The sequence below is a fragment of the Rhinatrema bivittatum genome, chromosome 3 (genome assembly GCF_901001135.1).
Source record: "Rhinatrema bivittatum chromosome 3, aRhiBiv1.1, whole genome shotgun sequence".
In the NCBI taxonomy this organism is placed as follows: Eukaryota; Metazoa; Chordata; class Amphibia; order Gymnophiona; family Rhinatrematidae; genus Rhinatrema; species Rhinatrema bivittatum.
The window spans coordinates 531248397-531270525 of NC_042617.1; the positions used below are offsets into that span (position 1 = coordinate 531248397).

Below are 22129 nucleotides of genomic sequence, written 5' to 3' on the forward strand. Positions count from 1 at the left end.
TCATCTGTAAGAGTCCATTTAAGTGCGATCTCAGCTTACCATAATAAGATGGCAGATGCACCTATATCCACACAACCTCTCATCAGTAGGTTTATGAGAGGTTTAACTCAGCTCAAACCACCAATTCGACCACCAGTCTCACAATGGGACCTGAATCTGGTCTTAACAGGACTCATGCGTTCCCCTTTCGAACCCATAGACTCCTGTGACATTAAATTTCTCACATGGAAGACTATCTTCCTCATGGCCATTACCTCAGCTAGGAGGGTTAGTGAGCTACAAGCACTTGTCACATATGAACCTTATACAAAGTTCCTACATGACAGAGTGGTTCTCCGTACACATCCAAAATTCCTTCCCAAGGTAGTTACGGAATTCCTCTTAAACCAATCCATAGTTTTACCCACATTCTTCCCAAGGCCTCATTCTCACCAAGGAGAACGGGCTTTACATACCTTGGACTGTAAACGTGCCCTATCTTTCTATTTAAACCGCACTGCAGTCCACAGGAAATCCAATCAGCTTTTTGTTTCCTATGATCCAAACAAACAGGGTAAAGCAGTGGGTAAGCATACGCTATCCAATTGGCTAGCAGATTGCATACAGTTTTGCTATGAAAAAGCAGGCCTTCCGCTCCAAGGGCGAGTAAAGGCACATTCAGTAAGAGCAATGTCAACTTCAGTAGCACACTATCGTTCAATGCCAATCATTGACATATGTAAAGCAGCAACATGGAGTTCACTTCACACCTTTGCAGCTCATTACTGTTTGGACAAACAAGGACGACAAGATTCAGTCTATGGACAATCTGTCTTAAAGAACTTGTTTCCAGTATAATTCCAACTCCTTCCACGTCCAACCTGCTGTGTTCTTTGGCTGATTCATTTTCACCAACAATACTTCAGTGTTGCTTCACTACAAAATGACTCGGCCTCTAGCTTGCTAATCACCCATTTGTGAGGACTAGCATCCTGCTTGTCCTGGGATAAAGCAAAATTGCTTACCTTGTAATAGGTGTTATCCCAGGGCAGCAGGATGTAGTCCTCACGAAACCCACCCGCCACCCCGCGGAGTTGGAGATTATTCTCTTTTCTTATTTTCTTACTTTATTTTTTGCTAAAGCTTATTGCTACATACGAGACTGCAGTGAGACCACTGTGGCAGGGAATATCATGGCACGCCGGGCATGCTCAGTAGCCCCAGGCTGCCAGTCAAAGCTTTCCAGAAACTTTGACAGAAGTTTTTCCCGCGTTAGGGCTCCGTCACTGACGTCACCCATTTGTGAGGACTACATCCTGCTGTCCTGGGATAACACCTATTACAAGGTAAGCAATTTTGCTTTTCTTCTGATCCCTGGAAGACTAGAAATGTAGTGGGCCAACAAAGGATCTCCCCCTCTTAATCCCCAGAACATCAAAATGATAGCAGAAAAAACTGGGCCCCCACTGCTTCTCAAATTCACACCCCATCACCCTGAATCTTTCACCCTCATCTTCTAACATTCAAAACTGCCCATTAAAGCTAGCAGGAGGAGAAGAGGCCTTTTCTTCCTGCTAGCCTGAAGAATAAATGCTGCTACAGCGGAGAGCTGTGTACTGGCATTTAATGTTCATATATTTACTTCACAGCTGTCAGTGAACAGATCAATCCCCATTCTTCAACTTCAGGTCCTGAATGAGGATTGGTTCATTAACAGGCAGCTGCCAGTGAATGGACCAATCAGCAGACAGTGAAATGTATATGAATATTACAATGCTGGTTCAGCACTCCTCTGTACCGGCATTTATTATTCAGACTAGTGGGAGGAGGAAAGAGCTGCTGCTTTTCCTACTGGCTTTTATGGGTACGTGCCCTATTGAACATGTGGCTAAGGTTATCCAGGTAACTTTACCTGGATAGCTTTGCTGTTGACCGGCTTACTGAGTATTGACTCCTGAAGGTCCAAATTTAGTTTAAGTAGGCCAAAGTTCTGCCTCTTATTTAAACATCTCTGATCTAAAAAAGCTCTGAGAGGTTCTGATTTCACCCTTGGAAATGACAGTTTTATAATGAAATCTTAAACTCAACTGCATAGAAAGCATAGTTTCCCTAAATGAGCGAAGGAAAGGCCCATGTGTTCTGGCTGCCTGCCGACAGGCTACTGGCCCTACTGTTTACCTGAAAGAGTCTAAGTACTGAAGGAAGTTCCTGATGTTTGTCTAAGAAACTGACAGCCTGCCTGCTTCAGACAACAATGGTCCCCAATCTTTTTCTGACTAGGACTCACTCTTAAGAGATGTGAGAGCTGGAAATCTTGAGACTCACGCCAAACTTAGCTCATTCTAAGTAACAGCTTAATGGATTTTTCTCACAAATTTATATGGAATGATATTTTTAAAACTAAAACTTGTTCAAAAGATAACATAATTAGCACTGACAATGTACTTTAACTTCAGAAAATAACACTTGGCAATCAGATTTTTTGTCCAATATGCAAGTTTTCCACAGTCCACCTCTGAGTCCTTTCTTTGGGACTGAATACTATCATAGTGGGTCTCTTTTTGCTTGCCTAACAGGATGCTGATCTGTCAGAGTGAGTGCCCACTTCCATAAGTGGGATATATGCCAGTGTGACAGAGGAAGAAATTAGAGCCTTAGATTGAAAAGAAAGAGTCTGAGGAGGAGGGTTGGGTAGAAGAAAGCAGAATGGAAAAAATGACCTATAGTAAAAAGAAGACCCTTACAGAAGAAAGAGAGTTGACAGAAGAGAAAACAGAGTAAGAGAAGTGGAAGATACTTAAGATAGGCTCATAAAACAAAGCTTTTATAGGTAAGAACAGCAAAACTATATAAGTAGAGAGGGAGAAATATAGATATTTTCAAATCTTTTTTTATTGATATTAGGGTAATGTGGTTAGTGGAAAGTTTTTCTATTTGAAAGTTTCCAGAGTTGGAAGGTATGAACTCAGGTTAAAAAAAATCTGCTAGGTGGTAAATCAGTTAAATTCAGAAGAGACTGGGCCTGGTGACTTAAAGGTAAAAGGTTCTGTCTGTGCTACTCCATTGAAACATCCATTTCTAGAGATGAAAGTCTCTAGATTCTATCCTGAGTCTCCAAAGTTCTCAAGCTATAATAATCAATTATGGATCTAAACCCTCTATATAAAGTGATCTTGTTTTCTTGCTTATATCTGAGCATGAAAGCTGTAGAGGAGACCAAGCTACTGTTTCTATTGTGTATTGATTTATACATAGGGAACAGAAGCAGCCTAAAGGATGCACCACTGTTTCTATTTTTGATCTGTATAACTTTCCATCCTGTATGGGTAGAAAAAGTCAACTTAATTATTATCTTGTTTTTTTGGGGTGTTTTGCAGCCCTGCAGTGCCCCTACAATCCAGTAGAATTCCTGTGAAAAAGAGTGTGCTTCTGCACTCTCCGAATATGCTACAGGCCAACAAGGGAGCTGGGGAGCCAATCCCCACGATCTGGAAATACAAGCAAACATCGTCCCTGAAGCAAAGGTCTCTAACAGGTGAGATTCAGCCAGAGAAGTCTTTTTCAAGCTGCTGCTGCTAGGCTGATTCTATACACTATGACTTCAGCATTGATACACAGTGAAGCGAATCCCCTTTCATATGATGCAATTTTTTGATATGATAGAAATAATAAACAGATATATAAACACATTATATAATTAACACATAAGCATAAATCACTGATCGTGCTGGGTACTAGGGATGTGCATTCATATAAAACAAATGTTACATCTGAAACAAATGGGTCCTTTTCATTTAATTCATGGGGTCCACAAAATAAATGGGAACCATTGCACGAATGAAATACATCCCATTAGTTTCACGGCCCATTCATTCCTATGTGCCATGGAGGTCTAGGGGCAATAGGAATCGATGGAAGAACAGATGTACTGCTAGTCTGCTGTTAGAAAAATTGTTACTAAAGCAACCATGTAGCCCTTCCTCTAGGGATTGGAATTAGTCCTTCCCCGTGAGACATGAGTGATCTCTCAGTCTTGTCATAGACTGTTGGGCACTGGGCAGGATTTGTTGGCAAGGAGACTATAGAGACAACATAAAGTGAAGCATTTTTGTAATCCATCTTATCTCTCTTATCTGCGAGAAGGAGTACTGTGCATTTCTTCTGGCAGGCTGCCGATGTCAGTGTGCTGTTTGTTTTGTGCAGCCTGTGAACAGAATAGTCTCGACTGACTCTGCATTGTCTGAGTGGTACAGTCAGTGATGAACACAGTGACACAGTCACAGTACTAATCCCTAGGAAGCAGTGACCAATTCCAATATGTCAGAGAAGGGCAAAGGCCGAATAAAAAATGTTGTTTGCAGAAGAGGCACTAAGACAGGGAGTCCTGCAACTAAATTGAAAAGGGACTTTTTCAAATCCAAAATGAAAGGATAGGCAGGCAGCTCCAGCTAAAAGAAATTTACATTTGAAGAGGATGTGCCAACACCACCTGTTTCTCTCTATGTTGTTTTGAAGGTGAGGGAAAGGGTGGCCAAGTCATCCAAGGCAGACAGTAGCAGGGCACAGGCAAGAGAAGTAGCAGAAGTGTGAGACTCAAAACTAGCAATACACACTTCCTTTATTACTGTAGTCGAGATAATGCAATCAGTATGTGCATTTGATTCTTCTGAAGATGAATTGTCCTGTATGGGACTCTCTGAAGAAGAAATTACTGAGCTATTGGCTAAAGAAAGTTTTGGAGGATTAGTTATTAGCATCTTAGTTTCCACTTCAGCAATGGAGGGGACAGAGGAAACTAGTGATGATGGTGAGAAAGAGCAGGCAATGCTAGAGAGAGTGACTGATGCCCCTGGCATTGTTTCTCAGGGTCCACATTCTACTTCAACTCCAATGCCAGCATCCACCTCCAAGGATATAGGGAAGGGATAACAAAAGAAATCCATGATCTGGAAGCACTACAAAATCAGGGAAGAATTGATTTGGCTCAGTATGTATTTAGTGTGCCAAGGATATAAGCTGAGGCAAACAAGCATCTTACAAATGCTAGTATGCTGCATCACCTGCAGAAGCAGCATCCACACTAGCACTGGCATCTGGGGAGGATGGCAGTACTAGCCAGGGGACCCAGTCAGAGGAGAGTGGTTGAAAAGGAGAAGAGCATTCCCCAACTTGATCCCATGCCCTCACTCCCTTCTAGCAGTCAGGTGGCAGGCCAGCAGCCCCCTACTATGCATCAGAAACAACAACCCACCATGGAGGAAGAGGGATAGTGATAGGTAGCATTTTCCTGTGGTAGGAGGCAGGCAGCATCAACAGTTGTAACGAGGAGCATTGGGGAAATAATTGCCCTTAATGACCATCCCCTACGGTAGTGAAGAATGTGGGCTTTAAGCTTTTGCTGCAGGTGTTATTGCTAAATTGCTAAGTCCCCTCCAGGACCATCATTAGTAGGAAGGTCATCTGCAGCCTGTACAACCAACGCCATAGTCACATCCAAGCACTGCTGGCTAAGGCAAAGGGGAGTAGCGTGCATTTCACCAGTGACATCTAGACCTCTATGAATGCTATGCACTCATCTCTCCCTGATGGCAAACTGGTGGGATCTGGTGGAGCCAGGGGCAGGCAACAGCTTTAGTGGGGATGGAACATCAGGATGCTGGTGGGCTTTACTGCACACCCAGTTAATTGATGAGTCCCATGCTTTGGCCAGTATTTTATCAGCCATAAGAGAGATGCTGGAGGATTGGCAGCTAGATTGGAGAGTGAGGAGTTTAAATGCAAGTTTCTTTGTCACAAACAATGGCACAAATATATGATGGGCCTTTCAGGTATCCAATGTTTTGCACATACTCTGCCCCTGGCAGTGAAAGAGGTTCTGCAGCTGGGGTCCAAGGATCATAAGAATGAATACTTGCCAGAGCTTTTAGAGAAGTGCAGGAAAATAGCAGGGCACTTCCATGGAAGTGTGAAAGCGTGGCAGCTTCTCCAGGAAAAGCAGGATGAGTTTGGGATGCCTCGCAAGCGACTCATTGTCAATATTGGCAGCCGCTGGAATTTCACCTACATGATGTAAAGGTTAGTGGAGCAGCAGACATAATTTGTCTTAGGAAATAGGGATAGGTGGGAATTGCCCTCTGGGGCATCTTGATTGGGTAGTAATGAAGCAACTGGTAGAAATCCTGAAGCAATTCAAGAATGCCATGGAGGACATGAGTTCCAGAAGCGCCACTTGGGCAATGTCATCCCTGTCTTAAATTTTCTGGAGGAAAGGTTGGAGAGCTTCCATCAGGACGAAAGAATGTAAGCAGAGGTGTTGCAGTTTGTGGACTCTTTGAAGCATCAGGTGCAAAAGAGACTGAAACCTCTGACTGAAAACAATGTAGCATGCTTGCTACAATATTTAATCCATAGGTGAAAAGGAATCTTGCCCTCTAAATCCAGTGTCTCACACACTTGAAGGAGATGCTAGAATAGAAGGTCTGTCAGAAGGTGCACCAGAGGCATGGGTAGAATAGAGATGTAGCACAGGAGTAAACAGTGGCCTCCTCAGTGAGTAGTGCAAGCAGGAGCAGCACCCAAACAACTAGCACTTTCTACCCCACCAAAATATGCCAAAGCCACATCTTTCCTGAAACAGGCCACAGTGAAGGCAGCTGGCAAGAAAAAAGACTCTCAGGCAAAGGAGAGCTCAGCACAATTCTGTGACATGCTATCTTACTTAGCCCATCAAAGACATGGACACAGATGCGCTGCCATATTGGGCTCATAAGTCCACCATCTGGTTAGACCTAGCCAAATTGGCATAGTACTATCTTTCTTTCCTACCAACTAGGGTGTTCAGTGAACATGACAGAAAACATTGTGAGCCCTCATTGCTCAAGTTAATGGAAGAGCTGGTATTTTTAAAAAGCAGTCTTCCTTTGCTTGGGTTTCCAGATTTTCCATGTGAATGACTAAATAAAAACACCTTGAAAGCCTTGCTGGCATTCTGCCTGCTATGTCCCAGATATACTATCCCAGGGGTCTGCTTGTTACCTCTTTGCTAGTGCCTTCCTATCTGCTATGCCCCATATACTACCAAAGGGGACATGTTGTCTCATGCCTACTTGCCATACCTCTAATTCTATCATAGGGAATTTGTCATACCTCATATTTCACCTTAAGGGACTTGCTGGCGCTTGTCTACCTGCCATACCCTTAATTCCACTATAGGATACTTGCTGCCTCATGCTAACCTGCCATGTCCCTTATTTACTTTAGGGGATTTATTGGCACATGCCTACCTGCCATGCCCCATTATACCAACATAGGGAACATTATGCCTCATGCCTATCTGCCATATGCCAGAAAATAAAAGAAATGAGAAAATCAAGAAATAGAACAGCCAAAATTCAGCTACAGAATATGGGAAAAGCTTTCTTAATAAAGCAACGCTCACAGTTTATCAGGAAATTGTTTTTGGTGCCCTCTTTTGGAGCCTTGGGATGTTCCTCCCATTTTAGCTTTCTTCTTGGTTTGTTATACTGGGGTGTTTGTCCTCAGAACAAAAATGTGAAAAATGACAAAAGATACAGGTTTCTAGTTCTACCACCATGGCACCTGTTCTATAGTTCTTGTTTTTCTTCTGTCCCTCTACAATCCCAGCCTAGTTCTCCCATCCTGTTTGATGGTTGATTATATTGGGGTGGTTTGTCCACAAAAACCCTCAAACAGAAGGAAGATATACAGGCACAAGAGAAAAGATGCTCAAGAGAAACCATTTTGATTTTCTGAAGGTGATAAAAACCAGTGAATCAGGAAATGGAACAGAGTTCAACTATGGAATATGGGAACAGCTTTTTAAATACAACAACCCTCACAACTTACCAAGAAAATCATTTACATATTCTGAATGTGATAACAGTTCCATTTGGAAAGCCCATTTTAGGAGAAAATCAAAATTCCACCCAGCAGCTTGATCAAGTTCAAGCAGGGAATGTAATAAAAGCTTTTGTCAATAAAATATTTAACACAGTTCATGCTCTTGTACTGAATTTGACAGTTGGCAAGTGTTTCAACTGAATGGCTGACATCTCCCATGCCACTCTGCCTTGCTGCTATCCTTCATGCTGCACCTTGGGGTTGTTTCTGCCATTGTGCCTTGCTACCATACCCCAGACCTTATACTCTGAGGGGTTCCTGCTACTCTGGGGTTTGCATGGCACCTGTCATTTTGCTTTGGTGTCTTGATGCCATTCCTTGTGCTGTTTGGTCCCTTTATCTCAGTGCCATGGGGTTTTTCCTGCCATCATCTCTTTTGCTTCATTTATTTATTTTTTTTATTTATTTATTTAAAATCCCTTATATTCCACTGCCTCCAGAGATCAGTTTGGCATGGATTACAATAAATACATTCATAATATAGTACCATCTAGACATTTACATTCTATGCCATACAACACACATTAATAGAATAAAAACATAAAAACTTTTTTTTTATCATCCCATTTTGCATTCCCCTAACTAATATCATTGAATATGATCACTACCCCCAAAAGCTTCCAAAAAATAAACTGCCTTTAAATGTTTCCTAAATACTTTATAATCTTGCTGCAACCTCAAATCAACTGGGAGTTTGTTCCATTCATTAGGAGCTAAGTAAGGAAGCACACGCCCTCTAGTTAAAACTTTCTTTTACTGTTTGACCGGGGGAACCACTAACAATTGGGTTCCTTCCAACCTTAAAGATCGACTTGGATTATAGAGTTCAATCTAATCTTTCATAACACAAGAAGATGAGCAATTTGATAATTTAAAAACAAATGTCAGAAGTCGAAATCTGCATCTCCATTTGACTAGCAATCAATGTAGTTCCTTAAGTACCGAAGAGACATGATCTCTTTTTGGTAATTCCACCTATTACCCACGCAGCTGCATTCTGCACCAACTGTAACACTCGCAGCAGTGATTTCAGCAGACCAATAAACAATGTACTGCAATAGTCTAAATGACTAAGCACCAATGATTGTATTATAATTCTAAAATAATTAGATGGCAATAACATTTGCAATGGTCAAACAAGCTTTAGTTTATAAAAAGCAGTTTTCCTAATGTATCTGGGGTTTCAGTGATAACTCAGAGTCTAAAAAGACTCCCAAACTCTTTATCTCATATAAAATTGGGACCGAATGTGTCTCTTCAGCACACTTTCCAACCCATTGAACTTTTGTCTTATTCATATTAAAAAATGAACAGTGCTCTATGAACCAACTTTGAACCTGTTTCATAACTTCTTGAATCAGTTTCTCAGGAATATCACCACCAGGACCACAGGGGAGAAAAATTGGATGTCATCAGCGTATATAAAATATCAAATGTTCAATGAATGGAAAATGACTTCAGTTGGCACTAGATACAAATTAAAAAGCACAGGAGACAGTGCCAAACCCTGTGGTATATCCCATTTAATAGGAAGTCAAGAAGAATATGTAGAACCAATGTAAACTCTTTGCACTCTATTTGTCAAGAAAGACCGGAACCAGTTTAAAACTATACCCCCTACTCCATAAGAAGACAAAGTTCTTATCAAAATATCATGGTGGAGGGAGTCACAGGCTGCAGACAGGTCAAGCTGAACCAAAATACCCGTTTGACCCTGATCTAAGGAACCTAATAAAAGCAACAACTCTGTCGAATGGTCCTTCTGGAAACAACACTGATAATTATCCAATAATCGATTATCCTCCATATAATTTTCTAACTGGTCCAACTCAACCTTTTCCAAAATTTTTGCTACAGTTTGTAACTTAGAAATGGGACGGTAGTTTGCTAATTCTAGAGATGATACTTTGATATCTTTCAATGCTGGCCTTCCAGTGACCTGTTTCCAGATATCTGGTATGGTTCCTTCTGCTAAAGATTTGTTAATCATCATTTTTATGACCTCAAACTGAAATGGGCACGGGTCTAAAAGTGACCTGATTGATTTCAAGGCTGTCACTTTAGCTTCAATTTCCTTTACTGTAGTTACTTCAAAATGACATCACTGAATTTTCGGGGCACAATGGCTGAAGCTCAAAGAATCAGTAAGCAAAGGACCAATTTGCTTCTGAAGTCTCAAAATTTTATCATCAAAATAATCAGCTAACAACTCACAATCTGGGACTTCAAATCAGTCATTACTAGCTCCCTGTGTAAGATTTCTCACTATCTTAAATAGCTCCAATGGCTTATTAAAGGATTTTTCCAAATAGGATATAAAAACATATTTTTTTGCCTTAACACAATATTCTCAGTACTTTTTCATTGCTTCCTTATATAAACATAAGGATTCACTGTCCTTCTTCTTCCTCCATTGCTTTTCAACCTTCTGAACAAATCTTTTCATCTCTGCAAAGCTATGTGTATACCATGCAGCACATTTACCCTTTTCCCGAGCTTTAACCTCATAAAGAGGAATAACTAGGTCATATGTTTGTGAGAGAGAATGTTGTCATTTCTCTACCATATCATAGAACGAGAGCTGATCCCACTTTACATCCACAACCAATTATCTTTAAATTGATCATTGTCAACATTTGGTCGCCTCAAAATCTTCCCTCTCATGGTACATCTTTTCATTTGAAAGGCAGTGACATAAAAGAATTCTGCAGATTAGCTAGAAGGACATGATCTGAAATGAAAGAATACATGAGATCATGGGAAGTGGGAAAGCCTTGGCAGAAAATTAGGCCAAAAGGATCATGACATTTGCTGTTTATGTTTTCAGAAGTTGTGATAGCAAATTGTCTAATTTAGGCCTAGATTTTCTAAGCTACTGTGGCTTCCTGAATCACATGGTAAAGTGTGTGTGGGGGGGGCGAAGTGGGGGGCAGGCCTGCGAAAGCCGGCAAGATCGCACCTCCACGGTGCGATCGCTGCCGGCTTTCGCCCCCAATAGCACCATCATAAAAGGTGGTGCTATTGGGCATGCTAGTGACAGCGAAAAGGGCCCTTACCTTTTCGCCGTCAGCGAAGTCGTCGCGGAGTCCGCCCCAACTCCTCCCTTTCCGGTGCGGATTCCACCCCAATTTAGTGATCGCACGCGAAAAGGGACTTTTCGCGTGCAAAAAGTCCCTTTTCAAGTGCGATCGCTTTGGAAAATGACTCCCTTAGTATGGGAGAGCATGACAGAGTGCAAAAGAGATAAAGGAAAGCAGAGAGCAATCTATTGTGATAACATTAAAATATAGTCGAGATCTGGAAATGGGCAAAATAAAGAGAAAAGCTGAGCATAGAGAGAATTAACACACAGTAGCAGACAACCTTCATTTAGAAGACAACATGTTGATGATGGTATTTGTTTTACTTGTAATCTAATTTTGTGCCATCAGTAGGGGCATTACATTTTGCTGTGACTTGTACTAACTAGTAACTCTTTCTTATGAGGTCTATATTTAAAAGCCATTTAGACGGATCACGTAATAGTAATCCATCTAAATGTCTTGCCCGGCTATATTTATCCTTTATCCAGCTAAATTCTAGCCAATTAATAAGTTAGGAGGCTAGAATTTAGCCAGATAAGTTAGGGGCAATCCAGGGGCATAACTAGGAGGAGTTCAGTTAGCTGGCTAAGTTAACCGGCTAACTCCAATATTCAGAGTTAGCTGGATGACTTAGCTGGCTAAGTCTGATCAAGTCAAAGAGCTGGCTATAGTTAGCTGGCTAACTAATTAAGATAGCCAACTATATTCAATAGTGTGGCTGCACTGTTGAATATACCTCCACAGTTAGCCGGATAAGTTTATCTGCTTAACTTTGCTATTCGGACTGTGTCTGAATATAGACCTCGATATGTTTATTTATTTATTTATTTAAAAACTTTTCTATACCGTTGTTAAGTTGGTTAACCATCACAACGGTTTACATAGGGGCACAACAATAAACATATGGGTGGTATAGATTACAACTTGGTTAAGTGCAATCATTGTACGGTAACAGTTCATAATTATAAACTAAGTGTGTATGTTAAGCTTGATTGTTGGGAACATTTAGGCGGTTTGGTTTTACCATTACAATGCATTGTTAGTTTAAAATAACAGCTTCTGACTTTGGTGTGCCTTTATTCCTCATCTGTTTTTCTCGTTCTCTTTGTCTTTATCTTTATAGAATGCTTGTTTGAATAGCCAGGTTTTCAGATTTGTTTTGAAAATTTTCAAGTTACTCTGCAGTCTTATTTCTAGTGGCATGGTGTTCCATAGTACGGGACCAGCCAGTGACAATGCTCTCTCTCGTACTTGCGTGAGACATGCTGATTTGACAGAGGGGATGGTTAGAAGAGCCTTATTTGCAGATCTCAGGTTTCTGTGTGGAACATGGACGCGTAGTGCTGTGTTAAGCCAGTCGGCTTTTTCATCGTGGATTAGTTTATGGATTATACAAAGTGCCTTATATTGTATTCTTTGTTCTATTGGAAGCCAATGAAGTTCAGCAAGTGTTCCTGTAATGTGGTCATTTCTTTTTTTGCCTGTCAAAACTCTGGCAGCGGAATTTTGCAGTATTTGCAGTGGCCGTATTGTAGATTGAGGTAGTCCTAATAGCAGGGAGTTACAGTAATCTGTGCTTGCGAATATCATTGCTTGTAGAACAGTGCGAAAATTGTTCGTCGTTAAAAGGGGTTTTAGTCTCCTCAGGATCATAAGTTTTGCGTATCCTTCCTTTATTTTCAGTGAGATGTGTTGTTTCATGTTTAGTTCAGGGTCAACTATTACTCCTAGGTTTCTTGTATGTATGTATGTATTTATTTGATTTAATTTATATTCTGTCTTTCAGGAGATTCCTTTTCTAAAAATGGCTATCCATTCCATGTAACAAAGGTCCATTTGTAAAACATATTGTGTTGTTGCCTTTTTGTAGGTATGAAGGGACAGAAATTCTTGTGCACACTGACATGGTTTCTACTCTTTTTTTTTTTTTTAATAGACATGTCCCAGAAGACTTCCTCCATGACAGTGTGCCCCTTGTCTCTGCACAGATCTAGGACAGTGGAACCACTTTTTACTTGTGACAAAGCCAAAGACATCATCAACAAGGTAGACTGCAGTGATCAAGAGTCTTAGAACTGGAAGAGCAGGTGACAGGCTACAGATACTTTAGAATGGACAGGAACAAGGAACCTCCAGGTTCTGCTTTGATTCCTTTCTTATATCTTTTTAGTTAAGCTTGAAACCATGATAGTGGTATTACTTCTCACCAGTTTCAAATTTCCAGAAATTCAACCTTTTCCAACTTTATGAATGTCCTTTTGTTTCAGAGCAAAGTTTTGGGTACAGGGGAGTCAATATTCAGACATTTTGTCCAGCTAAGTTCAGTACTAAGCCAGACAAACCACAAGTTTTAAATTTCCTGCCGCTGTAACTGCCTTTGATTTCTTGCTAACTATTTAGCCTGATAAGTTAGTCAGATAAGTTGGAGACGTTCTTGCAGTGTTCTGGGGCGGGGTTAAGTTAGCTGGATAACATATCTAGTTAACTAGGAATTTATTTGACTATATTCAGTGGAGCTTCTAATCAGCAGTGCTCCGCTGAATATCTGTGACAATGCATCTGGCTAATTTTAGCCAGATAAATTGTCTGCTCATCACACTGCTTAATATTGACCTCAAGATGCACACACTGTATCATATACATTACCCTATGTAACTATTACACTGTGTATATATGTACTATATAAATATATTCATTCAAAGCACAAAATCAGAGAATAGTAAAAGGAAATTTACGTTTGCCCTTTTATGTTAGATCAGGAATCTTCAATCTGTGGCTCCTTGAAGTTCTGAATGCAGTTCCAGTAAAGAACTTTGAGTGCACAGTAGTATGAGACAACCAGAAAAAAGGCTGTGGATAGGGGGATTACTGGAGATAAGAGGGGGAAGATAGAGGGAGAGAATGATTGCTTGGGATGAGGGTGAATACAGAAAGAGAGTGAATGCTGGGGATGAGGGGGGATAAAGAAAGAGATCTAGGCATCATAGTGGATTACACATTGAAATCGTCGGTTCAGTGTGCTGCGACAGTCAAAAAAGCAAACAGAATGTTGGGAATTATTAGAAAGGGAATGGTGAATAAAACAGAAAATGTCATAATGCCTCTGTATCGCTCCATGGTGAGACCGTACCTTGAATACTGTGTACAATTCTGGTCGCCGCATCTCAAAAAAGATATAATTGCGATGGAGAAGGTACAGAGAAGGGCTACCAAAATGATAAGGGGAATGGAACAGCTCCCCTATGAGGAAAGACTAAAGAGGTTAGGACTTTTCAGCTTGGAGAAGAGACGGATGAGGGGGGATATGATAAAGGTGTTTAAAATCATGAGAGGTTTAGAACAGGTAGATGTGAATCGGTTATTTACTCTTTCGGATAGTAGAAAGACTAGGGGGCACTCCATGAAGTTAGCATGGGGCACATTTAAAACTAATCGGAGAAAGTTCTTTTTTACTCAACGCACAATTAAACTCTGGAATTTGTTGCCAGATGATGTGGTTAGTGCAATTAGTATAGCTGTGTTTAAAAAAGGATTGGATAAGTTCTTGGAGGAGAAGTACATTACCTGCTATTAAGTTCACTTAGAGAATAGCCACTGCCATTAGCAATGGTAACATGGAATAGACTTAGTTTTTGGGTACTTGCCAGGTTCTTATGGCCTGGATTGGCCACTGTTGGAAACAGGATGCTGGGTTTGATGGACCCTTGGTCTGACCCAGTATGGCATTTTCTTATGTTCTTATGATAGAGAGAAAGAGAGACTGCAACTGCTGTGGATGAGGGGGAATTCCACATCAGGGCCCCTGAATCTTCCATCCATACCATCGAAAGATCCATTGGTGCCAACACGTCCTACAGTACTAACCTTCCCTCCTTCAGGATCTCGGCTACAGAACCTTTCTGACACATGGGAAGATGTTGACACTGACACATCCACGGAGGACATCTTATGAGAACCATCTCATCCGGAAGAAAGGAGAAAATCTCCCCCAGAAGACCTCTCTTTGCAAATTTTGTAAAGGAAATGTCAGAGACAATCCCCTTTGACCCATAAAACACTGGAAGTTAAGAACGTAAGAACTTAAGAAATTGCCATGCTGGGTCAGACCAAGTCCAGCATCCTTTTTCCAACAGAGGTGAAACCAGACCACAAGAACAAGGCAATTAAACAAACACTAAGAAGATCCTATGCTACTGATGTAATTAATAGCAATTAATGGACTTCTCCTCCAAGAACTTATCCAAACATTTTTTGAACCCAGCTACACTAACTGCACTAACCACATCCTCTGTTAACAAATTCCAGAGGTTAATTGTGCGTTGAGTGAAAAAGAATTTTCTCCAATTAGTCTTAAATGTGCTTCTTGCTAACTTCATGGAATGCCCCCTAGTCCTTCTATTATTTGAAAGTGATTCACATCTACTCGTTCAAGACCTCTCATGATCTTAAAAACCTTTATCATATCTCCCCTCCGTCTCTTCTCCAAGCTGAACAGCCCTAACCTCTTCAGTCTTTCCTCATAGGGGAGCTGTTCTAGCCCCTTTATCATTTTGGTTGCCCTTCTCTGTACTTTCTCCAACGCAACTATATCTTTTTTGAGATGTGGTGACCAGAATTGTACACAGTATTCAAGGTGCGATCTCACCATGGAGCGATACAGAGGCATTATGACATTTTCTGTTTTATTAACCATTCCCTTCCTAATAATTCCTAACATTCTGTTTGCTTTTTTGACTGCTGCAGCACACTGAGCTGACAATTTTAAAGTATTATCCACTATGATGCCTAGATCTTTTTCCTGGGTGGTAGCTCCTAATATGGAACTAACATCGTGTAATTACAGCAAGGGTTATTTTTCCCTATATGCAACACTTTGCACTTGTCCACATTAAATTTCATCTGCCATTTGGATGACCAATCTTCCAGTCTTGCAAGATCCTCCTGTAATGTATCCCAATCTGCTTGTGATTTCACTACTCTGCATAATTTTTTATCATTCGCAAATTTGATAACCTCACTCGTCGTATTCCTTTCCAGATCATTTATATATATATATATATATATATATATTGAAAAGCACCGGTCCAAGTACAGATCCCCGAGGCACACCACTGTTTACACTTTTCCACTGAGAAAATTGATCATTTAATCCTACTCTGTTTCTGTCTTTTAACCAGTTTGTAATCCATGAAAGGACATCACCTCCTATCCCATAACTTTTTCGTTTTCTTAGAAGCCTCTCATGAGGGACTTTGTCAAATGCCTTCTGAGAATCCAAATACACTACATCTACCAGTTCACCTTTTTCCACATGTTTATTAACCCCTTCAAAAAAAATGAAGCAGATTTGTTAGGCAAGACTTCCCTTGTGTAAATCCATGTTGACTGTGTTCCATTAAACCATGTCTTTCTATATTCTCTACAAATTTGATCTTGATAATAGTTTCCACTATTTTTCCTGGCACTGAAGTCAGGCTTACTGGTCTATAGTTACCCAGATTGCCCCTGGAGCCCTTGTTAAATATTGGGGTTACATTGGCCACCTTCCAGTCTTCAGGAACAATGGATGATTTTAATGATAGGTTACAAATTTTAACTAATAGATCAGAAATTTCATTTTTTAGTTTCTTCAGTACCCTAGGATGCATACCATCTGGTCCAGGTGATTTGTTACTCTTTGGTTTGTCAATCTGGCCTACTACATCTTCCAGGTTCACAGTGATTTGGTTCAGTTCGTCTGATTCATCACCTCTGAAAACCATCTCCGGAACGGGTATCTCCCCAACATCCTCATTAGTAAACAAGGAAGCAAAATATTCATTTAGTCTTTCTGCAATGGCCTTATCTTCCCTAAGAGCCCCTTTAACCCCTCGGTCATCTAATGGTCCAATCAACTCCCTCACAAGTTTCTTGCTTCGGATATATTTTTAAAAGTTTTTATTATGAGTTTTTGCCTGTATGGCCAACTTCATTTCAAATTCTCTCTTCGCCTGTCTTATCAATGTTTTACACTTACCTTGACAATGCTTTTGTTTTATCCTCTTTTTTTCAGATGGATCCTTCTTCCAAGTTTTGAAGAATTTTTTTTGGCTAAAATAGCCACTTTTACTTCACCTTTTAACCATGGTGGTAATCGTTTTGCCTTCCTTCCACCTTTCTGAATGTGTGGAATACATATGGACTGCGCCTCTAGGATTATATTTTTAAACAATGTCCATGCCTGTTGAACACTTTTAACCTTTGCAGCTGCACCTTTCAGTTTTTTTCTAACTATTTTCCTCATTTTATCAAAGTTTCTCTTTTGAAAGTTTAGTTTTAGAGCTGTAGATTTACTTATTGTCCTCCTTCCAGTTATTAGTCTAAATTTGATCATGTTATGATCACTGTTGCCAAGTGGCCCCACCACTGTTACCTCTCTCACCAAATCCTGGTTCCACTAAGAATTAAATCTAAAATAGCTCCCTCTCTTGTTGGGTCCTGAACCAATTGCTCCATGAAACAGTCATTTATTACATCCCGGAACTTTATGTCTCTAGCGAGTCCTGATGTTAGATTTACCCAGTCAATATTGGGGTAATTGAAATCTCCCATTATTATTGTACTGCCAAATTGGTTAGCTTCCCTGATTTCTCTTAGCATTTCATCATCTATCTGACCATTTTGTCCAGGTGAATGGTAGTATACTCCTATCACTATACTCTTACCCAACACACATGGGATTTCTATCCATAAAGATTCTACTGAGCATTTAGTCTCTTGTATGATCTTTATCCTGTTAGACTCTATACCCTCCCGGACATAAACTGCCACACCCCCACCAAGTTGATCCTCCCTATCATTGCGATATAATTTGTAGCCTGATATAGCACTGTCCCATTGGTTATCCTTCTTCCACCAAATCTCTGTGATGCCAATTATGTCAATCTCATCATTTGCTGCTATACACAACTCTCCAATCTTACTTCTTAGACTTCTGGCATTGGCATATAGATATTTCAATGTGTGTTTTTTCTTTGTATTAACAACCTGCTTTTCAGTAGTTAGGGATAATTTGGAAATCATTAGCTTCGGCAATTTGTTCTCCAATTTGTTGATGCTCCAAAGGACGTTATGGCGGTCCCTGTCCAACCAGTGAATAAGAGGACAGATGCAACTTAGCTGGTCCCACATATTCCTGGATTCCAAAAACCACAACTACCCCTTCAGTCAGAGGTAGTTGAATCCGCACAGAAAATGGCCAGGCATCTGCACCTTCACTCCTCAACACCTCCTGGCAAAGACCAAAAATTCTTGGATATTTTGGGTCACAAGATGTTTCAGGGCCCTATGCTAGTGACACGCATAGCTGCATACCAACTTTACATGACACAATATCAAAGGAATCTCTGGAAGCAGGTTCAGGGAATAGCTGACTCTCTTCCCCAACAACAAGAAAGTCTCAACACCATACTACAGAAAGGCCTTGAGGCTGGAAAACATGAGGTTCGGGCTGCTTATGACTTTGAAACTGCTTCTCACTTGTCGGCAACGGGAATCAGTGCCAGGAGGTGGACTTGGCTGAAAGCATCTAACTTGAGACCTGAAGTCCAAGACAAACTCGCTGATTTGCCATGTACTGGTGACAACCTATTCGGTGACAAGATACAGGATGCAGTAGCTCAACTAAAAGACCATAACGAGACCCTGTGTCAATTGTCCACAGTTACTACCGACGTCCCTTCCTCTGCAAGAAGACCCACGAGAAAGGACCCTAGAAAACCATTTTAACACCCACGCAGATACTACCCACCTACATCTCGTGTGAGGCCAACCAAGCCGTCTCAGAGAGGACATCCTTGACAGCCCAAGCCATACAGGCCTCAGCCACCACCGCAAACATGCAAGCTCTGGATTTTGAAATCTATCCAGAGAACAGCAGCCACTTCACAAATCCAAAACCAGATTTGCCAGAAGAAGGTCGAATTCACCATTTCATAACCAACTGGCTCAGCATTACCACAGACCAATGGGTTATAACCATCATAACCCAGAGATACCATCTAAACTTCCTCATGATACCCCCGGATTCACCACCCAATCCACTGTGGATGCAAAAAGATCACACAATCCTTCTAGAGTCAGAACTTTCCACCCTTCTGGGCTCCCAGGGCTGTGGAACCCGTTCCCTGGGCACAGCAGGGCAGACGATTTTACTCTCGCTACTTTCTCATTCCAAAGAAATCAGGCGGCCTCCTCCCCATTCTAGACCTCCGCAATCTCAACAAATTTCTACGAAAAGAAAAATTCAGGATGGTGTCCCTCAGCACCATGCTGCCCCTTCTGCAAAAAGGAGATTGGCTCTGTTCTCTGGATCTTCATGACGCTTACACTCACATTCCAATATTCCCACATCACCGCAAATACCTGCGTTTCCTAGTGGGGCATCAACATTATCAGTACTGGGTTCTGCCTTTCAGACTTGCCTCGGCACCCCGTGTATTTACAAAGTGCCTAGCAGTGGCTGCGGCCCATCTACGCAAGAAAAGCATACACGTCTGTCCTTACCTGGACGACTGGCTGATCAAAAGCCATTCCAAACAAGGAGCTCTCGACAATCTCAAGCTCACTATCAATCTGCTACTCTCGTCGGAATTTTTCATCAATGACCAGAAATCCCACCTGAACCCATCTCACCTCCTTACTTTCATCGGAGCAGATTTGGACACCACAGTCGCAAAGACATTCCTGCCCAACGACTGCGCAGACACACTCTCCAGACTAGCTACATCTCTGCGCACAAAGAAAACAGCCTCAGACAATCAATTCTTAACATTGCTGGGCCACATGGCTTCCACGATCCATGTCACTCCTATGGCCAGGCTGGCCATGAGAATCACTCATTGGACTTTGAAATCTCAGTCGCTTCAAGCCACTCAACAGCTTTCATCCTAGATTCAAGTAACCCACCAGTTACTTTTATCGCTTCTCTGGTGGACACACAAAGCAAACCTGCTAACAGGTCTACCCTTCCAGCAAACAGTTCCGCAAATGACTTTAACCACAGATGCATCCAACTTGGGTTGGGGAGCTCATGTGAACAATCTTCAAACTCAAGGTACTTGGACACAGCTCGAAGCAACATTTCAGATCAACTTCCTAGAGCTTCAAGCTATACGTTATGTTCTTTATGCGTTCAAGAACTGCCTTTCACGCAAGACTGTTCTCATTCAAATAGATAACACAGTTGCATTGTGGTACTTGAACAAGCAGGGCAGCAGAGGCTCTTATCTCCTCTGTTAAGAAGCCACGCAGATCTGGAGCTGAGCCCTTGCACACTCCATGCACCTCCGGGCCACCTATCTGGCAAGCGTACAGAACATACTAGCAGATCGTCTCAGTCGACAGTTCCATCCCCACGAGTGGTCTCTGGATCCGGAAGTAACAACCAGAATCTTCCAACGCTGGGGTCAACCAACAATAGACTTCTTTGCATCAGAACTGAATCACAAAGTGCACAGATTCTGCTACCTGCACAGACAAAACAACACCGTTAGCCATGGACGCCTTTGCTCGCCCCTGGAACACAGGCCTCCTATACGTGTATCCCCCGATACCGCTGATAGCCAAAACTCTCATGAAGCTTCAATAGGACAAAGGGTCAGTGATACTCATAGCCCCATATTGTCCTCGACAAGTATGGTTTCCCATGCTTCTTGACCTCTTGATCAGAGAACCCATTTGCCTGGGCACAGCGCCCACTCTTATAACTCAGAACCAAGGCATGTTCCGCCATCCGAACCTTCAGACCCTATCCCTCACAGCCTGGATGTAGAAAGCTTGATCCTCCAACCACTCAAGCTTTCAACTGATGTCTCTCAAGTGCTTGTAGCTTCATGAAAGCCTTCCATACGAAAATCCTATCGTTCTAAGTGGAATAGATTTACCATATGGTACACGCAAAAAGGTATCTATCCCTTTTCCTGCCCCACTCCATCTCTATTAGCCTATCTCTAGCACCTTTCAGTCTCTGGTCTCCAGACTTCTTCGGTGAGGGTACACCTGAGTGCTATCTCAACGTACCACAAAGGAGTTGGGGATGCCCTGGTAACAGCGCAACCCCTTGTGAGTAGGTTTATGAGGGGCCTATTACAACGTAAGCCCCCTCTATGGCCACCAGTCACGGAATGGGACCTAAACGTAGTACTTACAAGACTCATACATTCCCCATTTGAGCCTTTGCATTCCTGCGATGTTAAATTTCTTACATGGAAAGTTCTCTTCCTAGTAGCCATTACATCTGCCCGAAGGGTTAGTGAGTTACAAGCACTTGTCACATACTCACCCTATACCAGGTTCTTACATGACCAAGTGGTCCTACGTACTCACCCTAAATTCCTTCCCAAGGTGGTTACTGACTTCCCCTTGAATCAGTCTATAGTCTTGCCCACCTTTTTCCCAAGGCCTCACTCTCACCAGGGCGAGAGAGTTTTACACACCTTGGATTGTAAACGTGCACTGGCATTTTACCTAGACCGCACTGCAGTCTATAGGAAATCCACCCAGCTCTTTGTTTCTTTTGACAAAAACAGACTAGGTGTTAAAGTGGGCAAACAAACTCTCTCCAACTGGCTAGCAGACTATATCAAATTCTGCTATGAAAAAGCAGGCCTTCTTCTCCAGGGATGAGTGAAGGCGCACTCAGTAAGAGCCATAGCAACCTCAGTAGCACACTATCATTCACATTCAGTATCGATTGCTGAGATCTGCAAAGCTGCACATGGAGTTCTCTTCACCCATTTGCAGCACATTACTGCCTGGACAAGGAAGGACGTCAAGACTCTGCCTTTGGCCAATCTATCTTGAAGAACTTATTTCCAGTATAATCCCAACTCCTTCCACATCCAGTCTGCTATGATAGTCAGGCTGCCTCATTTTTCCCAACAGTACGCCAGTTGTGCCTGTGCACAAGTTGTACGCTGTTGGTCCAATCAAATATGAGTCACTCTATAGCTTGCTAATCACCCACATGTGAGGAATACCATCCTGCTTGTCCTGGGAGAAAGCAGAGTTGCTTACCTGTAACAGATGTTCTCCCAGGACAGCAGGATGTAGTCCTCACAAAACCCACCCGCCACCCCGCGGAGTTGGGTCCGAATCTGTTTTATTAT

The 22129-nt window shown here is 41.8% G+C and overlaps 1 protein-coding gene across 2 annotated transcripts in view; it reads left to right on the top strand.

The window, feature by feature from the left end:
- The window catches only part of AGBL5 (ATP/GTP binding protein like 5), a 740606-nt gene that overhangs the window by 637858 nt on the left and 80619 nt on the right, over window positions 1-22129 (top strand). For both annotated transcript variants that reach the window (XM_029596295.1, XM_029596297.1), the window contains 2 exons: window positions 3357-3514; window positions 12919-13028. In XM_029596295.1, the coding sequence (XP_029452155.1) occupies window positions 3357-3514; window positions 12919-13028 (268 nt within the window). The remainder of the gene's footprint in view (window positions 1-3356; window positions 3515-12918; window positions 13029-22129) is intronic.